This window comes from Oratosquilla oratoria, unplaced genomic scaffold (genome assembly GCF_046742065.1).
Source record: "Oratosquilla oratoria isolate Oo_2021 unplaced genomic scaffold, ASM4674206v1 SCAFFOLD124, whole genome shotgun sequence".
Taxonomy (NCBI): domain Eukaryota; kingdom Metazoa; phylum Arthropoda; class Malacostraca; order Stomatopoda; family Squillidae; genus Oratosquilla; species Oratosquilla oratoria.
Genome location: NW_027467481.1, coordinates 420,601 through 435,647, shown reverse-complemented (window position 1 = coordinate 435,647; position 15,047 = coordinate 420,601). Strand labels below are relative to the sequence as shown.

At 35.9% G+C, this 15,047-nt stretch overlaps 1 protein-coding gene across 1 annotated transcript; it reads right to left on the bottom strand.

The window, feature by feature from the left end:
• Window positions 1–4,181: 4,181 nt before the first annotated feature.
• LOC143022602 (uncharacterized) lies at window positions 4,182–14,988 on the bottom strand. The gene is made up of 2 exons (XM_076180899.1): window positions 14,903–14,988; window positions 4,182–5,129 (listed from the first exon to the last, which is right to left on the bottom strand). The coding sequence occupies exon 2, from the start codon at window positions 5,016–5,018 to the stop codon at window positions 4,182–4,184; it is 837 nt and encodes a 278-aa protein (XP_076037014.1). The 5' UTR covers window positions 5,019–5,129; window positions 14,903–14,988.
• Window positions 14,989–15,047: the final 59 nt, after the last annotated feature.

Sequence of the window (15,047 nt, the reverse complement as noted above, 5' to 3'; positions counted from 1 at the left end):
ATATGTGTTTATGTATGCATGTATTTTCAAATTAGGGTTTCCCAACCTTCGGGTAGGGGGTGCACATCTGGGAGGGGGAGTGTTTAAAGTTATATTTCATTTAAAAATATTTTGGTTAGGGTTAAGGGTTAAAGTTAAGTATGGTGTGGTTAGGTTAGGGATTATTCACCAACTCGCAACAACGCGCGGGTAATTGGCTAGTATACGTATAGGTATATATATATATATATATATATATATATATATATATATATATATATATATATATATATATATACATATATAAAACTTAAACCTACTCTCGGAGAAAGATAAGCTGAGATACAGAGTAAAACCGTATATTTCGACCACTGACTGTGGTCCTCTTCAGCAGTTACAATTATAGGGTACATAGACAAGAGGTTATATACAGAGGAGGAAGGAGCATTGGGGGACTCAGTAAGCCTCAGGTCACTTGCCCCGAGTGAGGTCGGACGTTACGTCCTGTAGAGATGAACTTGTCAACCGCCATACTATTTATAGCATCAGTTGACCATTGACCTTTGGATGTATTATAATTAGGAAACTTTTTTATTAGTGAGGACTCAATAATTTTTCTTTTGAAACTACAATTTGAATTGTACACTGTAGCTGCATTCCTCCAATCTATTCTGTGATCTAAAAGGCTAGAATGGAGGAATACAGCTGAGTTTTCAATAACTTAAATTTAAGTCATGGCATGTACAAACTAGACAACTTTATTGTGAAAAAAGTAGTGGCCCAAACGTCCTCTGCCGCGAACAGGTCAGGTCCACAATAGAGCCTCACAACCTTTTCCGGTTCCCTTCCTGACCTTACACTCTGTGTATATATTCTTGTATTCGTTTTTTTTTCATTTCTATGTACCCTGAGGATGTCTGAATAGACGAAAGCGCTTGGTCATCGGTTTATCTTTTTCCTTTGTGTTATTTCCGCATATTTAGAATCACGAGTTTATTTTATTTCTTATGCATATGTGTATACATATATATATATATATATATATATATATATGTATGTATGTGTATATATATATATATATATACATATATACAGTAAACCCTCTATATAACGGACGATGTAGGGACAGATGTCTGCCATTATAATCGAAGATCCGTTATAACCGAGGATCCGTTGTATCCAATGGAAATACCAGACAGATCCGTTTTATCCCGAAGTTTGTCCGGTATTAGAAATTAGTAGGATTAGATATTACAGTACAATCTCGATATATCGGACGATATGGGGACAGGTGCCTGTCGTTATATCCAAAGATCCGTTATAACCGAGGATCTGACCAGACAAATCCTTCCTATAACGGATTTTCCATCCGTTATAGCGAGGGATTGTCCGGTCAGGTTTTTTGTCCGGTATATCCGATATATCAAGATCCGTTATATCTAGAGTTTAATATATATATGTGTGTGTTTGTGTGTGTGTGTGTGTGTGTGTGTGTGTGTGTGTGTGTGTGTGTGTGTGTGTGTGTGTCTGTGTGTGTGTGTATGTATATGGGTGGTGTAGATTATCAAAGGAAAATAAAATGTATTCAAGTCTAATTCATATATTAAGTCATTATTAGGGTACCAATAAACAATAGTTTAAACTGAGTGAGAAAACTTTATTAGGAAGAGGGTGATATCATACGAAGAATTACATGAACTAATAAATATTTCATAACAATGATAGCCTGGTCCATCCAATATTGATTAAAAATGTTTGTAATAATAGAATTATCCAATTTCACAAGTCCCATATCTGATATACTCAAATTCAATTGAGTTATTCTCCAACATTATATTAGATATGTAAGTTTTGTTTGCTTTATTCAAATAATCATGGTTATTATCTCGCTTGAACAGGAACACCACAGGACATTTGCCCTATCTTGACATTATACTTATGTTGGCTTATATCTGGTCGTTAGAATATTATTCTACAGGTTAATAGGAATCTTGTAGACACACCTTCATTCATTACCCAAGAAGTGGCTGGTCATATTTCTTATGCAAAAGAGCACAGTGATGTAACAGTAATGTTAGACTCATCGAGAGTATGGGGGAGTCTTACCAAATTTTCATGCAACGGAAGAGCTAAAAGTTTCTAACTATGAATTTTGTTCTTTCTAAATTGTATCACTATAAAATTTCTTAGCCATTTTAGAATTTAGATTTTTCAAGAAAAGGCTTCTGGTATTTCAAGTTAGATGCAATGTCGTGCATTATTATAACTGATTATCTTCGAATACAAGATTACATATTCATGATAACGGGCAGAGTGGGCGTGAATGAATGACAGGATGTTGATAGAGTTACTGACATCAAATCTAAAGATTTTTCACATCTATATATCATAACATCAAATAAGGGCTATCTTAGGTATATATTCATTGTCTAAAAGCTATCGGTTTAGGGGCACAAAATTATATCAACATATCTTTGTCGTATAGCATTATTTTGAAGAGAATACTAAAATGCCTCTAGTAGTCAATAAGTAAAGTGTTTGATTTTTTATACTTCTCTGAATATCCCGTGCACTCAAAATGCAATACATCTTATGTATAACTTTCATCATAATGAAATGACAAATACGGAATCCGATGGCATCGCATTGGGATTAGTTCTACTAGATTCATTTGCACTGAAGCTTCTCAAGAGAATCTATTATTCTGTTCAGGTCTGTTGCCGCTCGTCTTGACCATTTTTCCTGTTTTTTGAGATCGTCTCTCCCTTCCTGAAGTTCACCTGCTAGAATCTTCAACACTGCTGCAGTTATGTTAATATCTATGAGAACTAATTGCTCTTTTAAAATTTCCAATTTCTCCCCCAAACGTTTGAGTTTTTTTTTAGGTTTTTCTCGTCTATTTGTGTATACTGAAGCCCTCTTCTTGCCTCGTCCATCAACCTCCTTAAATACTTTTGGCTGGAAAGAGTTATTCTATTCAATTTTATAGACAATTTGTTTATTTTTAGGACGCTGTTTAGATCCGTATTTAATTTGGTTGACTTTATTTTGATGGCCTCAAGAGGAGCTGTAACTACAGCCAATTTGTTTACGGGGACAGGAATACACTGGGGGATTGCTCGAGGTTTGCGATTTGGCTTTTCGAGGACATTGCACTGCAGCAACCTCAGGGTATTCAGTATGTCTTTCATGATAGCTTTTTTCGCTTTCTTTACGTTTTCGTTAGCGTCATTTATCTTTTCCTTTGCCTGCGAGACTTTAACTTGCACGGCACGGTCACTACCGCTGTGTTCACTTGCCTCCACCATTAGTTCGTTAGCGTCAGAAACTTTATTATCGATCTGTTCGAGTTCTTTCTTTATCTTTTTCAGTTCATTGTCAAAGTGGATCAACCACGGACCAGGGTTCCTTTTCTTATCAAGGTCAACTAGGAGCAGGAGTGCTTCGTCTTTCAACTTAATTAACTCAAACAATTTCTCTTGCAAAGCAACTGCCTCGTCCAAGCTTTTCTTTTTCAATCTATCGTTGATTTTCAGATTTTTATTTTCGAGATTTTGAAGAAATACGGAAAGGCTGGCGTAGGACTTTTCGATATCCTCTCCAATGCCCTCAAGTAGTAACTTCGTTCCTGCAGTGGCTGCTTCAGGAAGTTTGTCACAGTCTGGTTTAGGTTTGGGTGGTTCTCCTGGCTTCTTCGGTTCATTGCACTGGATTATTTTCAAAATGTTTAGAATCCTTACTAAATCTTCATTCCGCGATTCAGTCTCATCTATGGCTTCCTGCAACTCTTCTTTTGCCAAACTAAGCTTCTTCTTGACAACTTCACAGTTCAAGTTAGGCTCACTTGCCTCCTCGAGGAGCCTTTCGGCATACTTAATCTGCAGAGCAATTCTTGACGTCCTTTTCCCGTCCTTTACCAGAAGTTGAAGGACACGAGCCAACCAATCCTTGGGATTTCTCTTTGGGTCTATGTTATTCAAAAGACGAAGCACTTCCTTCCAGAATTTAACGTCCACTTCCTCTAAGGTTTGTATTATTTCATCCAATAATTTCGACCATACACGTTTTTGAGTGTTACATCCAAGCAAGTTTACTTGATCCTTCATGGTTTCCAAACGGTTCTTCAAGTCCTTATTTAGTTCCTGGCCATTGGTTGCTTTGTTCTTCACGGTACCCACCGGTTCCTCTTTGAAAGGGACGCATTATTCGGCTGTAGTGGTGTTGGTAGTGCTGGTGGTCGTGTTGGTGCCGGTGCTGGAGGTCGTGTTGATGCCGGTGCTGGTGGTCGTATTGGTGACTGTGCTGGTGGTCATGTTGGTGCCGGTGCTGGGGGCCGTGTTGATGACTGTGCTGGTGGTCGTGTTGGTGCTGGTGGTCGTGTTGATGCCGGTGCTGGGGGTCGTGTTGGTGAATGTGCTGGTGGTCGTGTTGGTGCCGGTGCTGGAGGTCGTGTTGATGCCGGTGCTGGGGGTCGTATTGGTGACTGTGCTGGTGGTCATGTTGGTGCCGGTGCTGGGGGTCGTGTTGATGACTGTGCTGGTGGTCGTGTTGGTGCTGGTGGTCGTGTTGATGCCGGTGCTGGGGGTCGTGTTGGTGAATGTGCTGGTGGTCGTGTTGGTGCCGGTGCTGGAGGTCGTGTTGATGCCGGTGCTGGGGGTCGTATTGGTGACTGTGCTGGTGGTCGTGTTGGTCCCGGTGCTGGGGGTCGTGTTCATGACTGTGCTGGTGGTCGTGTTGGTCCCGGTGCTGGGGGTCGTGTTCATGACTGTGCTGGTGGTCGTGTTGGTGCTGGTGGTCGTGTTGATGCCGGTGCTGGGGGTCGTGTTGGTGAATGTGCTGGTGGTCGTGTTGGTGCCGGTGCTGATGGTCGCGTTGGTGACAGTGGGGATGGTAGTAGAAACGTTGGAGGTTGTGTTGCTGGTGTTAGTATCCGTGGTCATGGTATCCATTGTGATAGTACTGGTTTTGGCAGTGGCGCCAAACATGGCGACAATGACGAAGACAACTGCCAAAACCCAGGGTGAAGGAGGATGACTCATCTTGTCTCGGCAAGAGGAGGTTCGGCCAAAGACCTGGATAACCTTTGAGTTCCGGACAATCTTGGAGAGCGACACTTTCTTCTGAAGTAGCTCCAGTGGTTGAGAGTCGATCTGAGGAAAGAAAGTCTCTATTAGGCTGAATCATACAACATACAATAATCTTTTTAGATTGAAATAGTCTTCTTAATATGTAATTATGTCACTTTATATTTTTTGTCCATGCTACTAGAATTTATTTTTTTTCGTCTCTGCGCTAAAAAAAATCATGTCACGTGTCTCTTTTTACTAATATAGATTTTAAATCAAAATTCCTATCATTCAGTTTCTCCCGGCATATACGGTGGGTGAATAACATCTTTTTCTGTATAGCCATGGCTTGTTCTGGTAATGCTTTCTTTGGTTTATACTTGTTTTTTACTACTAATTTATTAGCCAAGTGGAAGCAGAAGCACCAGTTTCTGCCATTACCCTCACATTCAAGTTGTAGAAAGGGCACAACTGATGTTTCTCTCTGAATGGAGAGCAGGGTGATACATACCCAACTATTCCCAGTTGAAGAGAAACCAGTGTTAATTTAAGTATATCTAGTATAATCGGTTTTCATTATACGCGAGGAAAAGTAGCCACATAACTATTGGAAGAGTGACCTTTAGATAAAGAGTTCAGAACCCCCCGAAAGAACATTTGGTTTGTACTAAGGAACAAAAAGAGAGAGGAATTACGATATCATTTAATCATGTTCTCTTGGGTCCATATTTCCTGCCTTTAATTGATATTACAAGGCATTCCAGCACATTAGCCCCCCTAGTTCACCACTTTACTATATTAGAAATAAAGCCGGAAGGTATATCCATTTGATATCCGAAATACCAACTTTCATGTGATTGAATGATCTTTGCTCTTTCTTTTGTAGATTTTGTTTAATAATATCGTGGTCGAATGATTCAGACAAGAAAAGGCGGGTACACCGCATCATGGCTATCGCGTTCAGAATAGCCAAGGATCGGCTGCCAAGAACCATGTGTGACCCTGGGTTGCTAAGTACCTGAAGAGTTCTGAGGACTTCGTCGAGCGGAATTGGAACAATGGTCCCTTCAGCTGTGAAATCAGCCGGTTCCAACCGAGATCACAATGTTTCTCAGGAAAGTAAGAATATCAACCAGTCACTTGCTAAGAAGAACAAAAGTACTCGAGAACTCCGAAAGGAGACCGAACGTATTTGAGGGAAGAAGAAGAGCCTATCAAAATCTAGGACAAAAGCTGATAGAGAAATAAGTCAATAACTGAATGTGGTTAAGCGAGTTTTTAGTGAGCAAACCTCATATAATTTTTCCTCTCCTGTCCCCTTCAAATATTCATTTTATTTCCGTGGCTTGACGTCTCACCTTCCAGAAAGACAGAATTTGGGTCCTTTACAATTATGACATTCCTCAACAGCTCAAGACTCGAGAGAGAAATCGAAGACAGCACAGTGCGTTAGCGTCTTCTTGGTGTTCACAGCGAAAAGGCTGATTTGAGTCATCAAAGATCAAGGACTATCGTGCGACCTCGTGATTTGTGTATCCATTGTTGATAAGGAGTTGGTGGACCCAATCAAACTCTGAGTGTCACTCCAAGAAGAACAGTGGCTGAGGGCTCTTCTGAAAAAGGCGCTCATTGTGGCGTCTTTGTACCTCTGGGGACACTCGCTCTCTCCATTTATGCACAGTCCGGGATTGGTATCTTTGACGTGGACACTATAAGAAAAAGGTCCAAGACAATCTCCGCAGAGTGATCGACAATTGGTATAAACAAACAAGCCCCACTACAGTAGAACACGAAGGGACCGCCATTAAGGTGTTCTACAAAGCTTACATGTATACCAAGTACAAGGAGGATGAGAAGATTATAAAAAAACATAATCTATAGAAATGTGGTCCCCAAAAACGAAAGTGACAAATTGTCCTTCATAATCTTTTACACAAGTAGAAAGACCTCTTCTCTATTTTTAAGGAACAATCCCGCACCAGAACCCCAGGAGGTTCATCAATCCCACGTAGTATATAAATACACATGCCCAGAGGAGGACTGCACGCCCCTTTCAGTCTACGTGGGAAGGACGACCACCACATTATCCAGAAGAATCACCATGCACTTGCAACACGGAGAACCTAAGCAACACCACTGGTCCCAGCATCGACGCCACCTCGATGGGGAGATTATGGTCAAAAACACCGAAGTTGTGGCAAAAGAAGAGGACCCACAGCTCTTGGCTATCCTGGAAGCCATCTGGATAAAGGAGCTGCAACCTACCATAAATAGGCAAGAAAATGACTTCGCCCTCCTGCCTAGCATGAAACCTGTTCGGAGGACCCAGATGGACAACCCCAAGAAATCGGGGTCTCATCCACAGAGGCTTCCCATTCCCCGCCAAAGGGAAGAACATCCTGCCATACGTCGTTCTCAAAAACTGAGAAGCAGATTGGCGCCGAACTCGGGAGTGACCTCTCCGAGAACCGTTTCCAGATCCAGCGATCTCTCCCAGTGTTCGTGGTCATACATGTGACCTCCCCCAGCTACAACACGGTGACTTCTCCCCGTGCTTTTCATTTCATTTAAAATGTGCTCCCTTTTACATTAATATTCACTTCAACTTAGGATGCAGAAAGATCTGCGAAACGTCTTGAAAATTGATTTGTTCCTCTTGTATTTTGGTTTTTGATGTATTTTTTGTACTCATTTCTTGTATTTTATTTACTGTGTGCTCTATTTTTGTGTTCATTATAACTTTTGTGTTTCCTATGAGTTTTGGAAATTTGATTTACTCCCTTTCCCTCTACCAGAAATCTACTTTTCGTAAGCTCAAGAGCTCACGGGAAAAGTTAATTAATCTTTTGCTGTCGTTTTAACAGAATATGCCTCAGAGAGAATCTCCTGCCACACTTCACCAATGTTAGACATGTATATGTACATATATATATGAATATATATATATATGTATGTATATATATATTTATATATATGGAATCCGAGCGCTTTCGTGATATTTGTTCACATCTTCAAGGATTACAATAGAATGAATAAGTACAGAGTAAGATGAGATATATATATACACATGAGAGAGGTTTGACAACTGGAAAGGGTCACCACTTAAGCTAATTATATCAGGTCAGGTCAAGTCTTGAAGGATAGGGGTGGGTGACCTTATTCCTTACAGTAATTATCATATATACTCTTAACAATAAATGGATCAAGTTTGTATAGACCTAAATTGTTATTGAGGAGTTTTTCAAAGTCATGTTTGATGATACAGGATTCTATGGTATTTCTTTCAGTCATGTCTTTACATGGTACAATTTTTGTTGCATTTTTCCAATTGATCGGATGGTCAAAATCCCTTACATGAGTAAACAAGGCATTAGAACTTTGGCCTGTCTTAATGCTATGTTTATGTTGTTTTATTCTTACATCTAAATCTTTGCTTGTTTGCCCAACATAATATTTATTACAAGTGAAACATGGTATTTTATAAACATCCTTTAAAATCATTTGGGGAGTATTTTATCAGTAAATTTTTAACAGTAGAATTATTTCTAAAAAACAACATTAACATTAAATTGTTTTAGGATATTGGGAATTTCTATCATATTTTCATTGTATAGAAGTATCAACAGGTTTGTGTTATCAAATTTTTGTTTCCTTTCAGTATTATAAAATGTCCCTTTTGCATGTTTAAAACAATTATCCAAAAAGTGTTTTGGGTATTTCAACTGCTTTCCAATTTCATAAATCTTACATATCTCATCATTAATAAATTCAGGGCTGCAAATGCGTAATCCACGGAGGAACATAGAAGAGAATGTTTTATAAACAGAAATTTGGAATGGCAATGGGTAATCCTTTATCAGCTGTCTTAAGTAACCTTTATGGAATTTTTTTAATCAAAGATTTTAAGTAATATACTGCCAAATAAGGTCAAATGGTTTCGGTATGTTGATGATATCCTTTGCATATGGCCTAGCAATGAAAATCTCAATTCATTTTTGACAAAATTAAATAACTTAGTCCCCTCAATAAAATTCACTGTGGAGATTGAAGATAATTCAAGCATTTCCTTTTTGGATTGTAAAGTTTATAGATGTGATAAGAAATTTAAATACAGTGTTCACCGTAAACCTACTAATGTAAATTCATATATTCATTACTATTCTGCTCACCATGTTAGAATTAAGAAATCAACATTCTCTTCTATGTTCCTCCATGGATTTGCCAACGTAGGAAATACCTGCGTGCCGGAAGCCCGGCAGCCTATCTCTCCCTTCCGTTATTTCTATCTGTTCTTCCCCTTTCCCCCCTCTCCTTCCGTGGTGCCATGATATCATATTTATGTAATGTTAAGTGTAATGCGGAGGCATTTCACCTCTCCCGCAAGGGAAGGTTTTTGCTCTCACCACCGTCGCTCGAGTTATCACGAAGAAACGTAGAAACTGAACAACTGCATATCAGGGTTAATGACCCCCTTATGGGTCGATTGCCTTAAAAAAAAAAAAAAAAAAGAGTTCAAAGATAATAAAAAGAAAGAAAAAAAAGGTTCAATTCTTCTCTTACGGGCGAATATATTTACCACCATAACCATATATATTCTGATACCCCATCACTCCAGGTACTTGGATAACTATATTTAATTTCTAAGAAAACATTTTGGCAAGGGTTAAAGTTTAAAAGGGTATGGTGGGGTAACACGCCCTACTGTATTGTCCCCTAATAGAATGGGCATTTTGTAAAAAAAAAAAAAAAAAAAAAAGGTACTGTGATTACAAAACCATTGTATGTGTTCATAAATATTATTCATATTTGTGAAATTAATGTTACCACAAACTTTGATAGCCTTTGTAAGGAGAAAGCATATAAATGTAAATGATTGTATAATTTTACTAAATGTTTAAATATTGGTTATTTTTATTTTACATTTTCGCTGGCGTTAATATGCCCGAGTTATCACGAAGAAACGTAGAGACTGAACAACTGCACGTCAGGCTTAATGACACCCTTATGGGTCGATAGCCCCCCCCCCAAAAAAAAAAAAAATATATATATATATATATATATATATTCTCATACGGCCGAATATATTTTATTTCCAAAGGGCCTCTCCCTCCTTAAATTGATTTTTTTCACATCTTATTTGGGTTACCTTTTCCATTGAGTTACATTGATACGTTTAACTTTTCTCTACAAATGCTATCAAAATTAGAATGATCATCATCTGCCCGCAGCATCGCGCGGGTAATTTGTCTAGTATGTATGTATATATATATATATATATATATATATATATATATATATATATATACATATAAATATTATTTGGATGATGGAGAACATAAACACAGGGGAAGGCTCGGAACCCTTAACATTCTAACGTTTCGTTCGCGTAGAACTTCTTCAGAGAGTGTATGTAGAACTGCAATTGAAGTTTATGTACTAAATCTAATTACCTTTTCGGACACTTGGGAAAGGTCGTTTTTCTGGCGTGTTTTAGAATTAAAATACTAGTTTGTTTAGCTAAATTGATAAACCCTCCTCGATGATTCAATATAAATATATATGTATATATATATATGCATATAAATATATATGTATATACATATAAATATATGTGTATATATATATATATATATATATGAAATATATGTATATATACATATGTTTATATATATATAATATATATATTATATATGTATATATATATATATATATATGTATATATATGTGCATATATGTATATATGTATATATATGTGCATATATATAATATATATATGTATATATATATGTGCATATATATATATATATATATATATATTATATGTATATATATAATTTATATATATATATTATATGATGTATATATATACATTATATATATATATATATATATATATGTACATATATATAGTGTATATATACATGTGTATATATATATATATATATATATATAATGTATAGATATGTATATAGATTTTGTATATATATAGATATATATATATATGTATATATATATATAATGTATATATATGTATATATATATTGTATATATATAGATATATATATATGTATATAACTTACAAAGGTGGAGCATGCCGACAGGAGACCTTTTGGTCCATAACTAGGTCGGATGCGAAAATAAATAAGTAAATAAATAAATAAATGAAATATAACCAAACAAATAACAATAATTAGAATAAATAAATGCATAGGTATAATTAAATAATAAACAAACAGGTATATAGTAAATAATGATAAATTGACATATAACTAATAATAAATGTGAATCAAGCAAATAATGATAAACAAACAGGCAAATGATAACGAAACAAATAAACAAATAATGTAAAATAAATGGCAGTCATTACAGCATCTCGCTTAGGTGTTTATCTAAATGATTCTTAAAGCTTCAAACTCAACTACATTGCAGTGCCTCTGCAGGAAGTTTATTCCATTCATTAACTATACGGTTGGCGAAGTTGTTTCTACCCACTTCCAAATTAAATCTACTTCTTGACAGTTTGAGACCATTATTTCTTGTCTGATAGCTCTCCTGAATAGAGACTTAGTGAAAATGGGACTACGCGAGTTGATGTCGGGGGATATAGGACAATTTCCAGAATATCCCTTTTGTACATCCTACATATATATATATATATATATATATATATATATATATATATACATACATACATATATGCAATAAAAACACTAGGAGCGTGTGTTCACAAATGCGTAAGTAACCACTAGGAAAAGTAAACTAACGAAGCAGAGCGCTTTCGTATAATTACATCTTCAGTGCAGATACAAAGAAGGAATTATAAGATGAAGAAACAAGGTACAGAATATATGACATAGTGAAGAGGGCATTCGGAGAGGTAGTGGAAGAAGTACACGTGTCGGACGTTTGGGCCGTCCTGGTAGCCAACAAGTATGGGACGTTTGGGCCGTCCTGGTAACCAACAAGTATGGGACAACTGCTCATAATTTATATTACAATTCAAACAATTTTGAAATTTCATGAGAAATAAAACTATCTAATTTGTACAAACCTTGATGAAGATTAACATTTATCCCCTTACTAGATTTGATCAAACTGCATTCAATTAAATTTCTTTCTGTTATGTTGTTGTATGTGATGACTTTAGCGTTATCCCAGTCAACTGGGTGGTTAAAATGGTTCATGTGGTTGAATATACCGCTAGATTGGTTTCCCTCTCTAACGTATTTCTTATTTTGATTGATTCGTGTTGTGAGTGTTTTAGCAGTCTGACCAACATAAAACTGATTACATGATTTGCAAGGTATTTTGTACACACACCCTTTATTACTATTGACAGAATTATTTATGAGCAGTTGTCTTACAGTGTTCTTATTATTGAAAACTACATTAATGTTAAATTTACGTAATATATTTGGAATATTTTGCAGGTTCTCTTGGTACGGTAAAATTAGCAAGTTATTCATATTGAAAGTTTGAGTTGACCTAAGGTTGTAAAATGTCCTTTTAGCACGATTGTAAGCTTTGTCAAGAACATGTGTGGGGTATTGTAGCTTAGTACCAATGTCGTAAATACATCTTATTTCATCATCGATGTACTCTGGGCTGCAAATGCGTAGGGCCCTGAGGTACATCGACGAAAAAACAGATATCTTTACGCCATCAGGGTGTGAGGAATAATAGTGTATATATGAACAAACATTGGTTGGTTTGCGATATACACTAAACTTCAACTCACTTTCACGGCGGTAGATATTACAATCAAGGAAAGGCAAAACGCCTTCTTTCTCTATCTCCACCGTGAACTTAATGGAACTGACCAAATTACTAAGCTTACATAAAAAATCATTTACATTATCTTGAATGGGCCACAGACATAGGATGTCATCAATGTACCGCATCCATGTAATGTTGGGGGGAATGATCTTACTTAAAATTTTGGCTTAAAAAAACTCCATATATAAATTACTCAATACGGGGGAGAGAGGATTACCCATGCTCATTCCAAATTTCTGAGAATAGAATTTATCATTAAATTGGAATTTGCAATCTTTAACACACAATTTGATCAGTTCAATTAAGGTGCCTGAAGGTAATGGTAAATCGTGCTTATTTAACTCTTCTTTAAGATAGATTAAAAGGTCATCCAAGGGAACTTTCGTAAACAAACTAACAATATCATAACTTACCAATTTAAATTCATAATCTGGTTTTACCTCACTTAGTTTGTAATTGGTAAGTTATGATATTGTTAGTTTGTTTACGAAAGTTCCCTTGGATGACCTTTTAATCTATCTTAAAGAAGAGTTAAATAAGCACGATTTACCATTACCTTCAGGCACCTTAATTGAACTGATCAAATTGTGTGTTAAAGAATTACTTGAAACAATTTATTGGGAATTGTCCCAATCCGGATTTTGTGATTAATTTGTCGGACAAACCTTTGAGTACTGATCTGAAGTGTGAATTAGGTTATGGCCAGCATAAGTATAGTGTCCGTACTGGCCAATCTTCAAGTGGGATTTTTGCTCACATTAGAGATTACAATCACTGTATTGATTGGGACAATTCCCAAGAAATTGTTTCAAGTAATTCTTATTTGATAAGGAATATAATTGAATCGTGTCTCATTAAAAAAACTTTTAATGAAAATCTCAATTTAAGCACTGGTCTTTTTAAACTAGATAATTTTGTTATTAACCAAATTGTAGGACAATGTCCCAAAGCTCCGCCTTAGCCATCTTGTGTGACCTTTTTTCACCTGTGTCAACTGTCACCCATTTGTATTTATTTATTCTTGTTATTATTTTCTATTATATATATGTATGCGTGTGCATGCGTGCACATATATATGTATGTATGTATATATTTATTATTATTATTTCTATTTTTGTTTCTTTGTAAGACAATCCTTATGTATTTATGTTGAATCACATGTGTCAATTGTCACCATTCTTATTTCTTGTTATTATCATTTATATTTTGTTTCTTTGTAGGATATTTCCTATGTATTTATGTTGAATGTCCTTTTATCACCTTGTCAATTGTCATCCTTATGTATTTATGCTGAGTGACATTTTATCACCTGTTTCAATTTTCACCCATTTTATTTATTGCTTTTATTTATATTTTTGTTTTTTTTTGTAAGATAATCCTTACGTATTTACGTTGAGTGACCTCTCCTGTTCTCTATACTATTGTATTTAAGTTATACTTTGTTGTGACACTATGTACTTTGAAAATGTCTTAATAGACGAAAACGTTCAGTATTCCGATCTTTAATTTCCTCGTGGTTACAAGCCAAAATATATATATATATATGTATATATAATATATATATATATATATACGTATGTATATATACATATATATATGTATATATATATACATATACACACACATATATATATACATATATATACATATATATATATATACATATATATATATATATATACATATATATATATAATGTCTCTAGCTCACTATCCATTTTTATTGGTTTTTACTAATTCGGAGAAATAAATGTAGATGATAAGTATCATTGTTACCCTTCCAATTTTTTTGTGAATGAAAAACTGTTCCACACTGACACAACACAGATAACAGGTCAGTAAGACTCCCTTGAGAGGCAAATGATACTAAGAACTTTTGTCGACTTTCACGGTGCCAAAGGTATATATTAAGTTTAGTGATTTACTTTTTGTTTTAAGCATTTTTTATCTACTTTTCATTTTATCTCCTACCCATCTAGTCTACATGGAAGGTTGTTTACCAATGATAATGGTAATAGCAATGTTTATAGTAATCATGAATAAAAAATCCAGTCTCCAATAAGCACTACTTTGGATACTTACGCTCCTCTTGAAGATCGCCTGCTAAGTGATTTGTGTCCAACGATACACAGCGCACAACTTACAGCTGCTATGGCCAGGTATGATAGTCAAATGCAAATTTTTCAATTGCCGCCTCGTCAGTTCCCTTGTCGTTGAACACCTGTTG